At 42.4% G+C, this 17,500-nt stretch overlaps 3 protein-coding genes across 5 annotated transcripts in view; 2 read left to right on the plus strand and 1 right to left on the minus strand.

Moving 5' to 3' along the window:
- The window catches only part of LOC311046249 (uncharacterized protein), a 7,679-nt gene extending 721 nt beyond the window's left edge, over window positions 1-6,958 (plus strand). Inside the window, exons 2-17 of one of the 3 annotated variants that reach the window (XR_014600850.1) lie at window positions 1,017-1,121; window positions 1,256-1,327; window positions 1,496-1,573; window positions 1,671-1,781; window positions 1,997-2,345; window positions 2,457-2,742; window positions 2,851-3,084; window positions 3,408-3,487; window positions 3,576-3,680; window positions 3,794-3,993; window positions 4,225-4,392; window positions 4,542-4,786; window positions 4,895-4,932; window positions 5,160-5,878; window positions 6,051-6,330; window positions 6,495-6,958. Coding sequence is in view for 1 of the 3 variants with exons in the window: in XM_084058457.1 (XP_083914583.1) it covers window positions 1,017-1,121; window positions 1,256-1,327; window positions 1,496-1,573; window positions 1,671-1,781; window positions 1,997-2,345; window positions 2,457-2,742; window positions 2,851-3,084; window positions 3,408-3,487; window positions 3,576-3,680; window positions 3,794-3,993; window positions 4,225-4,392; window positions 4,542-4,786; window positions 4,895-4,920 (2,059 nt within the window). In the remaining 2 variants the exon portion in view is untranslated. Of the gene's footprint in view, window positions 1-1,016; window positions 1,122-1,255; window positions 1,328-1,495; window positions 1,574-1,670; window positions 1,782-1,996; window positions 2,346-2,456; window positions 2,743-2,850; window positions 3,085-3,407; window positions 3,488-3,575; window positions 3,681-3,793; window positions 3,994-4,224; window positions 4,393-4,541; window positions 4,787-4,894; window positions 4,933-5,159; window positions 6,023-6,050; window positions 6,331-6,494 lie in introns of those variants that run through there. The other 2 variants (XR_014600851.1, XM_084058457.1) reach the window with 2 other exon arrangements.
- The window catches only part of esrrga (estrogen-related receptor gamma a), a 205,803-nt gene that overhangs the window by 78,261 nt on the left and 110,042 nt on the right, over window positions 1-17,500 (plus strand). The window lies entirely within an intron of this gene.
- LOC311043633 (P2X purinoceptor 7-like) lies at window positions 9,199-11,029 on the minus strand (the record flags this gene model as incomplete). The annotated part of the gene is made up of 4 exons (XM_084054941.1): window positions 9,199-9,302; window positions 9,409-9,811; window positions 9,933-10,094; window positions 11,006-11,029. 4 exons carry the CDS (start codon window positions 11,027-11,029, stop codon window positions 9,199-9,201), a joined length of 693 nt encoding a protein of 230 aa, XP_083911067.1.

Here is a 17,500-nt window from a genome sequence, read left to right on the forward strand (position 1 = left end):
CTGGGACCCCTTAGCTGAGAGAGAGAGATGAAGCTGGGACCCCTTAGCTGAGAGAGAGATGAAGCTGGGACCCCTTAGCTGAGAGAGAGAGATGAAGCAGGGACCCCTTAGCTGAGAGAGAGATGAAGCTGGGACCCCTTAGCTGAGAGAGAGAGATGAAGCAGGGACCCCTTAGCTAAGAGAGAGATGAAGCAGGGACCCCTTAGCTGAGAGAGAGATGAAGCTGGGACCCCTTAGCTGAGAGAGAGATGAAGCAGGGACCCCTTAGCTGAGAGAGAGATGAAGCAGGGACCCCTTAGCTGAGAGAGAGATGAAGCAGGGACCCCCATTACATAGTATCAAATTGTGTTGCAGATTTCAACTTTTCATAGTTTCATAGACTTGTTTGACAGTACTATCATCAGTGTTTACAAAAATAGCAGATCTACAAGCTGACGACGTGTGTTGTCAGCTTGTAGATTGGCACTTTTCTGTGAATGTTCCTCCCAGAATAGGGGGTCAGGGTTCCAAGTGGTATAATAACCCTGAGGACCCCTGCTATATAGTGTGTATAGTTTCTATGTACAGATTATTTATTTGTGGATATTATACTGTTTAGACTGATGATAGGTTCTTGGTTTACCTATGATCCTAGATTACTATTTCTTTGCATTTGATGTATTACCTTGTGTTTACCTTGCTGACTGTAAATCACTCTGGATTAGGATAAATCACTCTGGAATATAGCAGTGACTTCAGTAACCCCTTTACCTGACTACACAGTTTTCTAGAAAACTGCAAGATAAAAAGAAAAACATTGCCATGATGTTGTGAATGAATGATGATAACCCCACATTACAACATAATAACAAGTGGCAATTAGTTTCCTTGTGCAGATACACTGCTCAGTGGCACATTTCAATGAATACATATTTTTCCGGAGATGTTGTGATGTATATAGCCATCTGGCCAGTTGTGTACACCAGATGTTATTTGCTACTAACATGATTATTATGTTATGTTCATAATAAACGTAGGTACTACGCCCAAAATGACCCACCGGCTTCCACACCCCGGAAGAAGAAGGGTCGCTTTACTCGGGCCCCTGCTGGTCCAATACCCTTTGGACTTTCCCCTCTCCAGTGGGTATTACTGTATAAATATCACATAGCCTACTGTAGATCTTCATCCAGACACTTGAATCAAAGAAGCAGATTATCAAGTGCCAAATAATGTTTATGTGAATTATAATGTTGTGACTTTTGTTGTTTTTAAGGCAGTCTTATTTCCCAGGCAGAAGTGAAGACGACACGGTCTCAGCGTCAGAAATCATGAGCCTGGAAGACAGGTACAAATCATTGTGATATGTTTGCCATGCGTGTACTTGATAGCTGCTGTATGAAATCTCTATTTACATTACTATTCACATTGTTTGGTATTGATGTATTTTATATATTATGCACGGCTCTTTACACTATAGAGTGGCATAATGTGACATTGTTACATTTCTGTTTAGCCTACATGACTTGAGTGTCCAGGAGGATCCAACCATGGACATGGATATTGAGGAGATCAATGATTTGAGGAACTGCGTGTAAGTTACAGTAACCCTATGTTGAATGTGGTTAATATTGACTGATGGCATTCAGTTATTGTGTTCAGATGTTTATTACAAATTGGCTATTTGACAGTATTGACTGGGAAGATGATGATGCAGAGTCTGATGAGGATCTCCAGGATTCAGAGGCTTCTCCTGACAGTGACACTTCTGATGAAGACTATGTCCCTGGACTTTGTATTCGGTATGTAATGTAACACTGCCTACTGTAGTAGTATATTTAGTAATTTAGCTCACAAATACTATAGACTATACAACTGCACTGTGTCAATGTCTGGCTATTACTACATTTAGCCCACGACCTTGTGCATCCAACCCTGCCTGTGGAGGGTCGATATGCTAAATGTACAGATTGAAAATGTATATATACATGTTTTTACTTTTTTCATTCACTGACAGGACTGGTGGTAAACTGGAGTCATGTCCCTGCATCCACGGTTTGCCGGTGATTGGGTCGGATGAAACCGTTCATGACATCCCAGATGACGAAGAGCCGCCACCATTACCATCAGTGGACAGCATACCACGACACTTCCCAGAACCACTCAGGGTGGAACGTGATGAAGACCTCATAGGGAAGCGTGCCTCCATACTGTACATGGACAGTCTGCTGGAACTGACAAAATTCCTTGTCCTACCAGTTGACAAATGTCCATATATGTGCAAGGTAACTGAGATGCAGTGCCAGTGCCGTCCACCCTATGTGGTCTCTGTCATCCCACGTGGAACTGCCTTTGTTATGGACTGGGTGAGTAATTGTTGCTCAAGTGCATGTCCTGAATTTGCATCTGAGCAAAGATCTGTTGTTGTTTCTGTGTATGGTGCATGTCAGTCCCTAATCATCATCCGTTTTACTCAGACCTGTGCCAGTGGCCATACCATTTGGAGGTGGAATTCTCAACCCACCCTCAAGTTTGGGATGCAAGCGGGAGACTTCATGTTGGCTTCCAACATTCTCTTGTCTGGGAACAACTACGCTAAAATCGCCCTCTTGTTCAAGTTCATGAACATGGGGGTGGTTGCAGCAAAGACGTTCTTCAGCATCCAGGGCTCCTACTGTGTGGCTGGCATTAAGGAGTTCTGGACAGAGAAAAGAGGGGAAGTCATTGAGCGTCTCAAAGACAAGGAGGATGTGGTGGTTGTAGGTGAGACAGTGTTGTTTGTTGATGTTTAGGTGGTTTTAGTGGCACGTTGTCTTTACTGAATTGTACATTGACAAGCCGTTCATTCAAACTGTTAACAACTATCCACAGCTGATGGAAGGATGGACAGTCCTGGCCACTGTGCTCAGTACTGTACGTACACAGTGATGGAGAACGAGTCGAGGGACATCGTTTCCGTTGTCACTGTAGACAAGCGCCAGACCCAGAGGAATTCAGTCATCATGGAGAAGAAGGCGTTTGTCGAGAGTATGACTGAACTCCTCAGTGAGCTGAAGGTGGTCGAGGTGTGCACGGATGCCCATGTGCAGATCTCGTCACTCATGGGTAAGTACCGCTAGGCGTATGTGTTAGTCAATGTGATAACGTTTCAGTATGTCACTGATAACTCAACATACTTTATTGAGGTGCCCGCTGGCCTAGCGGTCCAGGCACATACCACATACGTTGGTAATCCAGCTTGACAGCGCGTTGCGGGTTCGACTCCCGGTCCCGATGACCTTTGCTGTTTGTCACCCACCCCCAGCTCTCTCCCCATTTCCTGTCAGCCTACTATCCTGTCAAATAAAGGCATAGAAGTCCCCCCCCCCCATTATCTTTTAAAAAACATACTTTAAAAAAAAAAAACATACTCTATCTTTCTCAACCAGATCGTGGGATGTTCCCAGGTGTTCGGCACAGTTTCGACATGTGGCATGGAAGTAAGAACCTAGCTAAACGGATCACTGCTGTAAGTATTGCATCACCTGGAGAATCTTGACTAAATGTGTGTTATTTGTCAAAACTACAGTTGTGATTTGTGTCTATGTACTCTTCAGGCAGCACAGGCCACAGGACAGACTGTCTTGCTTACGTGGCTCAGGGACATTACAAGACACTTTTGGTGGGCTTGTGAGAGGGCTTCGACCTATATAGAATTCTTGGTAATGTTCAACATTATACATTTGTTGATGTTTTGGCTGAATAGCCACAGTATGATTTTGTGTGTGTGTGTTTGTGTGACACGTATAATGTTATGTTTTGTTTATTTTATTAGGATCTGTGGCTTGGCATCCTCCACCATGTCGTAAATGAGCATCGCTGGACACTGGGACACTGTCAACATGAGGAGCTTGAGAAGGACAGCGGCTCAGGCAAGGAGTGGTTGGAGTTCGGGTCAAAGGCTCTGGAGGTTCTCACAGATGTTGTGATGAACAAGCGGTGGTTGAAGACTGTGCACAAGTACCTGACCTTCAGGTGAGTAAGATAACAAGAGTTGACTGTAAAAATCAGGCATGCAAACAGCCCCGAGGTGAAAAAGGTGACAACATGTTGTTTTCTTTCTGGTCAGGTGTCACACAATTGCCCTTTTTGGGTTAAAAAAGGTGACTGTAGCTGAAAAGTGACACTTTTGCATGTCTGAAAAATGTCCCCTCAATGCAGAAAAAGTCAATCACCATTTCTATGAATATATTTTGTCTTACACAGATCAACTGCAGACCTCGAGTCATTCCAGAACCACATACTCATGTATGCCAGTAAACGGTTCTCATTCTCACCACCTGTTTATGAGGCCCGGACACTCCTTGCAGCGCTGGACTACAATTTCCACAATGACCGCCCTGTGAGGCAGAGAGTTGAAGATGGCAAGCAGATGTAAGTGTGATGGCACTAAACATTACAGAAGTTAAACTACACATTTCTTGATGGCACTAAACATTACAGAAGTTAAACTACACATTTCTTGTAATGTATAATTTTACTAATAAAAGTGAACTGTTATGTTGTGTTTGAAACCATAACAGGCCCAGAAGACTCTTCAAGAAGAATGCAAAGCGGTGGAGTGTTTATAACATCAGGGTCAACAAATCCTACGGTTACATTCCCGCTCTTCAGAGCCGCATTCTCTTGAAGAGAATTCTATCTGATGCAGGGCTGCCTCAGAGAAGGCCATATGGACCGGAGGACCCCAGAAGACTTGGCCTTCTGCCTGCCATCCCGCCACCCCCAATAGAGGAGCTTCTACGGACGCAAGCCAAGAGAGGTCAAGGTAGGTAGAAACACTAGATTTGTATAGTCCATGTAATTATATGTTACCTTCTGCTACTGTGTTCTCAGAATTTGAAGAATAACAACAGTGTTCCATTATTTTATTCAGGTCCAGGTCCATCGGTGAACAACTGACCCAACACACAGGTAAAATGTAATTTGTTTCTGCAAATTGTAGGTCTACTTTCATCTAGCTTTATTTTACTTTTTCTTTGTGTTTTTCCCCAGGACCGACTAGAATCCTAGTGTGCTGATTTGATTATAGAACAGCTATTCTTGAATAGCGCAGACCATATTGACAAAAGGAAGTCCATATGCTTTTCAAAGTTGTTCCTGATCGATCTTTCCTCCTTTCGTCTCCCTATTTCTCCCAGGTGAGAGATGTTCACGGTAGTCGTGCCTATCTTGGTGCCTGGACTGCTTCGTCGGAACAGGATCTGATGGACACCGTCATGACCCACCACCATCTGCTGATGCCAGGCTAGCTGCAGAACTTGGTGCAGAAAACCAGGAGTACCGCTTTGCTGCCTACATGAACTACATCTGAGTATGCAGGAGATTTCTCAAAGTCTAGATGAAACTGTTGCACAGAACCAGGCTGTTGAAATTGTTGAAGATGAAAGTGAGGAAGAGGAAGATTACAAAAGTCACAAGCTGACTAATAGCCAGTTTGATGACTCGTTTCCTCCAGTGCTGGCTACTTCCAGCTCCACCCCCCTCAAATCCAGGAAGAGCTGTGAAGGGAATGCTTCAGTGGCCTCCCCACGTTCTCTGATCACATTCTTGATTCAAGACACAGAGAGTGAAGTTGAGGAAGACAATGAGGAGACTGAGGAAAATGAGGACAATGATGGCAAAAAAAATCTAAACATGCAGCTGATGAATCGAACACTAGATGAGCATCTGACCCAAAAAAATGGGGACATCGCCAGAAAGGCTCGATTCCTGAGAAAGCAGCAGAAGATTCAATCAACGTGGACAACAAACTGCAAAATCTTCATCAAATTAAATGGAACACCAGAACAGGCAAAAGTGATGGTCATCAGAGAAATGGAGGAACTGGACAAATATGAATCAAAGTGAACAACATAAGGTAAAGGGACAGACTGTTCAAGTACATACACTACACAACCATGGATAGACTGTTTTTGCAATTTCACTATTATGATCATGACAACTCAGGACAAAAGTGATTTATCTCAGGTTGAAGTTCTTGATCAGCTGATAAGGTTACATGATCGTGAGAAAATGGGTTTGCTCTTTAGGTTTAGGGATCATCTATGATGTTCTATGGATGGACCAACACCGTCAAGACCCCCGACCATCTGCTGGGAAGCCTAGGGTCCGATGGTGCAGGTGTGGTAATTGCAGAGAGATGCCTACAGACCCAAAGAGGTTATGCTGCGGCCAGGAACCTCTCCAGTGCATGAGTCTACCCTGGGCAGCCTAGGGTACGATGGTGCAGATGGGACATGCCTACAGACCCGGAGAGATTATGCTGATTCCAGGCTAGCTGCAGAACTTGGTGCGGACAACCAGGATTATGTAATGCAATCTAATTATGTATTTTCTATGTTTTCTTTTTGTATGCATCTTATATGGACCCCAGGAAGACTAGCTGTCGCTTTGGCGTCATCTAATGGGGATCCATTCAATAAACAACACCTAATTATTTGCAATATCATTTTTTATATATTTTTTTCCTTTAGGTCCGAGAAACCGTGTTCCTGTTCCTGCGTATGGGCCATAAGAGAGATGTCTTTCCTGATCCGTTTGGACACACACACACTGACAGTACTGCTGTATGGGGCTGAGACATGGACCCTCACAGTGCAGTCAGTACTGCTGTATGGAGCTGAGACATGGATCCTCACAGTGGAGTCAGTACTACTTGTTCGAAATATGTATGTTCAATGCATTTATCATCTACAGGAACAAGAATCCACAGGGCGAATGCAAACGTCTTCTAGAGTTCATGAAATGTGTGGTAAAGTCCTGGACCAGCCCAGCCCCCCCGAGAGCTGCTGGGGGTGAGCTAGAAGGGAGGAATGCCCCTCCACCTGCAAAGGCGCCTAGGGCAGAAAGGGCACCCTACCACGACCCTCAGGCTAGGCTGGAGCCCGACTTGGCAGGCCATGTACTGGCAAAGTTGCCTCCCACCGCCGGATGCAAGGGGCCACGCAGGCGATGCAGGGTTTGCACTAAAGCCGTCGGAGAGTGGAGGGAGACAAGGTGGTGGTGTAAAAAATGGAAAGTGCCCATGCACCCGGATGAGTGTTATGAGAAGTACCACTCAGAGCCACACTCCGACAAGTGAACTGAACTACAAGTTCAAGGCGACGCGTTGTGAGCTTGTAGATCAGCTAATTTCAAATAGCCAAGTGTATAGGGTTACTAAAGTTTTCAAATCATTTGTGGAGTAAAAGTGCAATGTTTGTCTCTGAGATGTAGTGGAGTAGAAGTATTGAAAATTGAAAACAGTGAAGTTTGATTGATTGATGTACTTTATTTAGTAAGACATGAGAACAACAGTACATGGAAGTACAGAAAAAAAGTAAAAAAGTTTTACGCTTATGTACCTGAACACAAGATATGTAATGTAACAATAACCTGTCCTGTACACAAGATGTAATGAAGTACAACCTTGAACATTGAATAGTATTGTTTTTTTATATGTATACTGGAAGCAAGCTAATTATCCCTTTTCTAACTAAATAGTTTTTTACCTCTGGGTTTTGTGGTTTATATTCTGTTTCATGCCATTGATGTTGGGGGGGGGGGTGTGTATGTATGTATATATATATATATATATATATATATATATATATATATAGTATTTGTGACACAAACAGATATGCAATAGATTTAGTGCACTGAAATATGCACTTGGATGTAAACTGCACAGCTGCTCTTGAATATAAAACTCTGAAACCAAGCTATATTCAACTGCAGAAAAGTAAAGAACAGCACATGCTAGCAACTAACTTTTTCTCCTGTGTAAATTAGACAGCCAGACCTCTCTTTTGAGATATTTTGTGTCATTTTAGTAAAACACAACATTCTGTGAGTCTTCAAAGATAGGGCAAAATGCTCAATCTCTGGCACTGGGCACTTTACTGAAAAACTCTGGCAGTCAAAGATTTTGACTCTGGGGACAAAAAGCACATCAGGGTGTCTGGTTTGTAAGTAACCTAACAGTAGTGTTCTGAATCAACTGCAGATGTCTTATATTAGTCCATAACATAAAATGTAGACAAGTGATATGCTTTTTCATTCCCATTGAGGTACTTACTCATACAGATTTCTGTATATAAGCAAAAGTAGCTGATTGATGGAACAGCTTTCAGATGGAATTGATTGATGTGCAGTCATCCATTACTTTAAAACACCACTTTGCCGTCTGAAGGTGCAATTGACTTTGATTCTGACCAAGTTAACAAATATCGGTTGTACCCTATTTATATTCGTGTTTAGCTTTTCTCATGAATCAAAACAAGGGCATGTTCTTCCATGACAAACGACCCAAGCCACACTATGCTAAAATAGTATGTTAGCTCTACTACTGCCCTGTACTGACCAAAATGAATACTGGTACACATTTACAATGGTCAGCTCCCAGAACGATTTTAGATCACTGTTTCATAATGATTCAAACATGTTTTCACCAAATGTGGAATATGGACCTGCTGTAAGTACCATTATGTCTGCTTGTATCAAGCCATGTTGCCATAGTATTCCCACGTTTCTGTATGGACTGTTGTCTGGAATTGTTTATAATACCAGTAAAGTGGATGAAAATGAATCTGTGTCTAGCTTATTCCATGTGGTATTATATATATATGAATGAATATCTACAGTATGAATCTGATACTGATCTAAACATTGTTCAGAACTGTATTCTATGATCTCAGACCTGTTATGTATTCATAGTAAACCAATGCCTAGTGAATGTGTCACTCACAGACCTTTCAGGAATACATTGAAAGACACAAATTGGGAAACACTGCCACCATTTGGAAAATATGCATTTATATATTTGTGTAAAACAATACCAAAAAATACAAAAACAATGGACATTGGCAACATAACAAACTATAACCAATTACAACAATAGGATCATTGTCACGATTTTTCAAAAATAGCAGATCTACAAGCTTGTAGATTAGAACCAAATGGACCCTTACAGGTCTGTAACTCTGAGAGTGTAACTAATGGAACCAAATGGACCCTTACAGGTCTGTAACTCTGAGAGTGTACAAACAAACGGTAAAAAAAAAAATAGGCATTAGCCCTTTATCCAGAGTGACTTACAGAAAACAAGTTCAAAACATTCATAGAATGCAGAGAGACAGTGTAGTGTCTCAGTAAACTATAGGATCACAGAATACAGAGAGACGGTGTTAGAGAGACAGCTTAGCGGCCAGGGATAAATCCTGTATAATTCCCAAACGGGTCAGGAAAGAGATCCCTTATGGCCCATACGCAGCACGAAGGAACAGGAACACGGGTTCTCGGACCTAAAGGAAAAAAAGATATATAGAAATTACTCAAGATTGCAAATAATTGGAAAATTAGGTGTGCAAATAATTACAAAATTATGACATTGTGCTATCATTTTCATACCTAAAGAGCTGTACTGCCAAAAAATGTAGTTCCTGTAGGCAGCAAAGCGGTACTCCCGGTTATCTGCACCCAGTTCGGCACCTAGCCTGAGCACCAGCAAGTCCTCCCTGTACCGCCTGTGGATGCGTAGGTTGCCTTCATCCAGGCAGTACGTGCTGAAGGTTGACCGCCGACTCATGCACCGGAGAGGTTCCTGGCGGCAGCATAACCTCTCTGGGTCTGTAGGCATCTCTCTGCAATTACCACACCTGCACCATCGGACCCTAGGCTGCCCAGCAGATGGTGGTGGATCTTGACGGTGTTGGTCCATCCAAAACGCATCATAAATGATCCCTGGCTCCCTGCGAACGATCCCCCGCCCGATCCTTCTCCACTCCTCCAGGGACAGGGACTCAATAATCTCCTGGAAAAGCAGATGGCAATACAAACACATTTCAAGGCATAATCAGAACCTCTTGTATACATGTCCAGGTCTTGGTCATACGTGTGACTGTATTCATTTACTGAAACAATAAGATGCAAACCTCAGCCTCGATCCTCCTCCCCTCTGCAAGGGACACATGCCTCTCCTCTCCATCTCCATCTCTCTGCTGGTCTCTTCCTATCCCACCTCTGCCTCGTCTTCCTCCTCTGGTCCGAGGACCTCTCACACCTCTGACTCTCTCTCCTCTCCCTCCAATTGCTGCCTACAGAAATAAGGTGTATACTGGTTATACTGTATACTCTGTACCGTTGACATGTTGCATATGACACGTGTGTGTGTGTGTGTGTGTGTGTGTGTGTGTGTGTGTGTGTGTGTGTGTGTGTGTGTGTGTGTGTGTGTGTGTGTGTGTGTGTGTGTGTGTGTGTGTGTGTGTGTGAGAGAGAGAAAGAGAGAGATACATATGGTGTTGAGTAGACTATATTGTAGTAATAGTATACCATTACTGTAGCTTGTGCATCACAGTACAACATAGTATAGTACAAACAGGACAGCACAGCTTAGTATAGTATCAGCATTGGTTCTCAAAGTGGGGCCAGGGGATCCCCAGGGGTCCTTGGGGGGGTTCCAGGGGGTCCCCAGGAAAAGTAGTTGATGTCCATAACAATCATTTGAAACACTTTATCCATTTGTATGTTGGCTATTCAAAAATAGCAGATCTACAAGCTCACAGCATGTCACCTGCAAGCTTGTATATCTGCTATTTTTGAAGATATTTGAAAAATTGGTCCCTGGCACTAAACATTTTCAGATGGGGGTCCGCGGGCAAATATATATCAATTTGGGGGTCCTTGGCACTAAAAAAAACTTTGAGAACCACTGTCATATAGGATAAAGTATATATAAGTATAGATCAGTATTCCATACATTATAAACTCAAACTGCTGTGAGGTTCCGTTTGGAACCTACCCTCATGAGCTTTCAAACAGATTTTTGGACATACACAGTAAATAACAAGGGTAAAGAAGTTGGACAACAAGGTATCAGAGAAAATAATTAGCAAAACGTAGCTAAAGGCTAAAACTAGCTACTGGAACATTACATTACAGTCATTTAGCAGAACATTTCAATATAACATCATGAAACAACCTCACAAACTAACCTAAAATACTGTACCTCGCCAGAGTTGCCACTCGACATCATGCTTGCAGCTTGTCTCCTTCACAAGAATAACTGCACTGCAGAAGGGGGTTTCTCCTCCAAAAGCCCAACCTGGCAACCCACGGAACCGAACGCTAGCAGCCTTTAGCCACTAGAGGTCGCACTTTCCCAAAAACGCAAAATGTAAATATTGGGAAAAAAACGGGCCAGACTTGTCTATGGCTCCTTTAATATAAATTCTTGTTATGCAATATGTCATTCTAAAAGGTTGTTCCTGAATGATGTGTTTTAGAATGTTGTGGTTTTTCATCGCCACCTCCTCAAAGCCACTATGCTATACAGTCCCATGCGCGCCGCGGTGGACAAACCAGGTCCAGAAAAGCAAGCACTACACTGTTGCGTTATGATGCTAATTAATAACCCATTAAAGCTTGAAGTTACATCGATTAAGTAAGTCATAGAGGTGCATGAGCATAGCAGCAGATATATACTGTACTTGCTCCTGGTTGATGTATAATGTTGTGTTCTTGTCTTTCTAGAATGTTGCAGTAGAAGGTTGTGTTCTTTCTAGAATGTTGCAGTAGAAGGTTGTGTTCTTTCTAGAATGTTGCAGTAGAAGGTTGTGTTCTTTCTAGAATGCTGCAGTAGAAGGTTGTGTTCTTTCTAGAATGCTGCAGTAGAAGGTTGTGTTCTTTCTAGAATGCTGCAGTAGAAGGTTGTGTTCTTTCTAGAATGTTGCAGTAGGTTGTGTTCTTTCCAGAATGTTGTGTTCTTGTGTTTCTACAATGTTGCAGTAGAAGGTTGTGTCTGTGTTCTAGAATGTTGTGTTCTTGTCTTTCTACAATGTTGCAGTAGAAGGTTGTGTCTGTGTTCTAGAATGTTGTGTTCTTGTCTTTCTACAATGTTGCAGTAGAAGGTTGTGTCTGTGTTCTACAATGTTGGCGTTCTTGGATGTGGTTCTAGAATTGGAATCTCTGTGAGATTCTATTATACCAGCCTTCTACAATAGAAACATGTAGACAGCATGTTAACATGGAGAGCTCTGTTATTCTGGAATGTTATTTAAGTCCCAGTGGAATTCCTTTTCCTGCCTGGAGAGAAATAGTGCACACACACACACACACACACACACACACACACACACACACACACACACACACACACACACACACACACACACACACACACACACACACACACACACACACACACACACACTGAGCTGAACTGCCTCTGCGTTGCCGTTTAGCATATCCTATTAATATTAGATGAGAATCATTTGTATCTGAGAGCACCATTCTTGACCTTAGTCTACGGCGGCATGGAGACTACATGCAGTGTGTGTGTGTGTGTGTGTGTGTGTGTGTGTGTGTGTGTGTGTGTGTGTGTGTGTGTGTGTGTGTGTGTGTGTGTGTGTGTGTGTGTGTGTATTCAATAAATATAATTTAATGTAGAACATTTCTTTAATTTCTTCTCCTTTTGTAAATAATTGAAGTGGTTGAAGGGAAAATATTAGTAATGCGGGGATCTGTACATTCTGTAAAGTATTTTATCGCAAAAAATAAAACATCTCTGATGCAGATCAGGCTATGCTGCAACATAATGTTGTCTATGGATTTAGTTCAGATAAAATAAAAATGTGTTGTGCTGCGACTTTTGGTGTGACACTGCATGCAACCAAGTATAAATCAGGGGTATCTCTGCATGTAGTAAGGACTTAATGTGTGTGTGCGTCTGTGTGCGAGAGAGAGAGTCTTAGGACCATATTTCAGGGCAGGTGCACTAGCATCAGTCGTGAAGTGCATGGGCGTGTTGATAATGGGTGGCCATAGCTGAATGGGTAGAGAGGCCATCAGGGAAACAGAAGGTCCCCGGTTTGCTCCCCAGCCCCAGTCTCTGTGTCGAAGTGTCCCTGAGCAGACACTTAACCCCTAACTGCTCCCCAGGCACTGCCCTCGTAGCGCCCAATGCTCCTAGGGTAAATGTAGAGGACACATTTCATATATGTGCAAATGTACAGTAAAAAAAAAAAGTACCCCAAAGGAGTGGGGTCCATATAATAATAATCATTATTATTATTATTTCCCATGGTAGAGTAGCGAGTTTTGGAGACTCACTATACACAGAGAGGTGTGGTAGGTGTCGTTTAAAAATGTTGCTGTCAGACTACACACTTCCCCTGCCTGCTTGGATTGGGTCAAGCGTATAGCGAGGCATGCACTTGTCTACTGTGCTATTTCTTTCACCCAGATAGAAGAATCCAAAATCTTACAATCTCCTTTCATGTTTGCTTGTTTTTATTTACAAAGTTTATACATGTGTTTTCTTTAAATTTAACGATAGTAGCCTTTTCTTCACTTTTGTCAACAATAAAGAGAATCAAGAGGGATTAATTTGTCATCTACTCATATAGGTTCAAGCGGATTTGCCAATTTAGTCATTCTGCCAATTCATCCTCACTATGCATTTCTTTGTTTTGCGGCTGCTGTTGTACCCTGCTCACCTGCTAGTGAGGAGCTCCTACTGTACCAGGAGGATGTAGCGCCTCCGTCCTACTCCTCCTGTTCAACACCCCTGCTGACAGGCACCACCCTTAGGCCCATAGGAGTTGCTGGTGCAGATACAAAGATTCAGCCTCCCCACCCAGCTTCCCTCCCCCAATTATAGCCAATTGTGTTCATATAGATGTTCAGCAAACTGGGTGCACCGCAGAGGACTCCAACCCCTAGACAATGCGGTGGTCAATAAGTATTTTACCTCTGTGCCACCTGACCACCAGTACGCTTGTCTTTATGCCTGTCTGTCACTTTGAAATTACTTGCTCAAGCTTTAAGAAATATGTTTTGCAAATTTTCACATATTCTAACCACATGGCTGCAGTTACTGTAAATGCTGGCAACCAAACCAACAGTACTTTTTGGATACCAGAACAAGTTGTAACTAAATAATAGAGAAGGCATATCTCATTTAGGTTTCTCGTTCATAAAAGGCTTACTGAATAGTTAACTCGATAGATTTTCACACTTACTGCCACGTTCTATTTGGCTTATCGCCGGACATCAGTGAACTGTTTCTTACATTGAAAAACACTTCTCATTAGACCAGCGCCAGCATTAACTGTTGTTTTAAAGGGTCTACACCATGAATTTTAACTTTTTCTTCTTTTTTGTGTTTTTGGTCTCCCCTACCTCTCTTCTATCCTCAAAAATACCCCAGTTTGAACACTCAGGCTTTCACAGCAAATCTGGGGTTTTCTGTAAATTGGTCTAAAAACAGGCCAAACTGATTTGGTCCCGCAAGTGATGTCACTAGCGCGAACAATTCCTTCCGTTTTTCAGTTCCAACCAAAAAAATAAAAATAAAAATCTTTTTTTAAAAAGAAATATTTTTCTTATTTTTTTTTTTACTTTTTCCACACAGAACCAGGAGATAACATGCATACAGACTGGCTCAATAGCGCCCCGTGCCAAACAGGACAATGTGGTATTGCAGGTGAAAGTGCTTTATAAGCCAGAGAGAAGTTAGTTGGAATGAGTATATCTGAGGCTGGATTTAGGCTCAAACCTTTTGAAAAACGTTTGAGGGACATAAACAATATGATATTAAATATTATTATTATTTTTTAAATTCATGGTGTAGAAGACCCTTTAAGATAATTTGCTCTTGGTCTGTTTAAGACGACACAGATTTGTTGACAAATCTGCACCTCCCGCACAAGGACATCAGTTTGATCTTGGGAGAAATGTAATTTCCGAGGCTTTTCCTATGATACTGTGGAAATCACCAGCATGCGGCTGCATTGAGCACAGTGCACTGCTCTTAAAGGTAATGAAAAGTAATCATTTGATTGGTCATGATTGAATCCGCCTGCAACACACCCACTGGTGTTCCAATCCAACGTGTCTCGCCACTGCGTCGCAGGTACTTCGCTCTTCTCCTGCCATGCCGTTAACTGCACGTCACCTGTTTCACCTAAATAGACACTTAAAGGACGACTTCACCCATTTTCAACCTATCTTCATATAATTGGTCCTCACTAATGTTCATGATAAAATAGCACCATTTTTTTCTTCACGGTCTGTGTCTCATAGGAGGGCTGTGGGCAGTTCAGAAACCCGCCTACCAGTGACATCATCGTTAGGCAGATTTTTAAACAATTTAAAAAAATATATATTTAGATTTGTATTATCCCGAGAACAATGGCTTCCATTATAGCATGGTAACTTTCCAGGAATAGAAAGCCTGCAGTTTCTATTAGCTTGGATTCCACATTGATGATGTCACTGGTAGGCAGGTTTCTGAACTGTCCACAGCCCTCCTATGAGACAAAAAGTGAATAGACAAAAATGGTACCATATTATAATGACCATTAGTGAGGACCAACTATATGAAGATAGTTTAAAAATGGGTGAAGTCGTCCTTTAACCACTTAATAATAATCCTTCTATAATTCCACAAACCTCCGGTGAGACCAAAATTGTTCTGCCCGGTTCTCCTCAGTGGCTGGAGCTATTGATCTGAAATTGCACACAGCCATTGACCGTTACCATGTCCACGGAACTGTGAAGCCCGTTTTTCGATTTCACCAAATCTCAGCTGTTTATTAGCTATTAGCTATTGCTATTTTGTGTGAAAGCTTTCCCCACAATACGGATGCTGGGGTTCAAGTGGTCATATGCATAATTCTGCTTTCAATACATCTGCAATATTTAGTTAGCATACATGCAAACGTGCATGCACACACACACACAGGCCATAACCCTTCTGCGGTCAACAAGAACATAAGGAACTGGCAATATACTGAAGGTTGTGTGTGTGTGCATGCGTGCACACACGTGCGTGCATGTCCTCTGTGCCCCTGATTTGTTCTCTGCATTGTTTTTCTCTACCAAAAGTCAGGATGTGACAAGTTGCTGTTGCTGTAAAAATGATGTCTCGTTTAGAAGTATTTATTTTCCCGTGACAGTTTAATTATTTCAGTCCCCATCGGAGCAAATGACATAAAAAAAAAGAAAAAGAACTCTGCACACCTTCGCACGCGTTCTAATTAGGAATGCTGGGAAATTAAAACACAGTTGTTTCGGGAACGCTGTCATTTCCCTGCGTCCATGTTGGAATTATGTCTCAATCAGCACAAGCAGAAATAATGAGTTGTAAACTCCTAACTGCCCACATTTAACAAACAGCAACGCAATTTACAGCCAGCAGGGCCTCCGAAGCAATCATTGAGCCAACTATAAATTCACAGGCAGGCAGTTTGGAGAGATTACACAGTAAAATCCTCAGTGTTAATGTAACACTGAAGAGTGTACAAAAGGAGTCAAATGGACCCTTATGGTCCATTTGGACACTTAGGGGTCCATTTGGCTCCATTTGTACACTCTGTTATACTAACACTGAGGATTTGACTGTGTTCTGATAGAGAGAGAGAGAGAGAGAGAGAGAGAGATGTAGGTCTCTCTTTATGTCTAATCCTCCTTTCTTTTCACCTTGTGTTCCCCCTCTCCTTCTCTCTATTCCTTTCTGCTCTCCTCTTTCCCAGCATTCTCACACTTTCCAGTTTAATGTTAGAATTAAAGTTGAAAGTGAAATCATTAAGAGTGCCCCCCCAACACACACACACACACACACACACACACACACACGCACGCACACGCACACGCACACACACTTACCAAACACACGTACACACATCAAGTGGTGGCGGCTCCACAATTAAGTGATTATTTCTGCACACACCATTAAACACACAAAATGGAGACGCACGCACGCACGCATGCACGCACGCACGCACGCACGCACGCACGCACGCACGCACGCACGCACGCACGCACACACACACACACACACACACACACACACACACACACACACACACACACACACACACACACACACACACACACACACACTGATGAGTGATTTATATTGTGCATGTACCTTCATTCACTCATTCAGTTAACATGTTAATCACCCATTAACGGACATATAAATTGACAACTTATTGAATGTCAACATTGCTATCATGTAAAAGTTGACACAACACAAAGTTGACTGACAGTGTACCTGATCTGGGAACAGACTGGGTTCAAATTAGTTTTAGTATATTAAGCTTTTTTTGAGACTACGTTTTTTTCAGTGGTCAGTTTCAAATAAACCCTAAGATGCAAGACCAACAAAAAGGCAATTTCAACTTTTACTACTAGTACTGATGGTACTACTACTACTACTACTATAGCCTACTACTACTCAGTTAAAACAGTGTTTGAATGGTCCTAAGTACTACTTTACTACTGTACGTACTATGACTACGTTCTAGATGTGTGTGTGTGTGTGTGTGTGTGTGTGTGCGCGCGCGCGCGCGCGCGCACACACACACACACACACACACACACACACACACACACACACACACACACACACACACACACACACACATAGAGGCAATGAATGAAAGAATACATTCATACATTTGATGTTGAAAGTATACTTCATGTTCTGTCCTTGAAA

The sequence above is a fragment of the Gymnoscopelus microlampas genome, assembly GCF_963454915.1.
Source record: "Gymnoscopelus microlampas genome assembly, chromosome: 1".
Taxonomy (NCBI): Eukaryota; Metazoa; Chordata; class Actinopteri; order Myctophiformes; family Myctophidae; genus Gymnoscopelus; species Gymnoscopelus microlampas.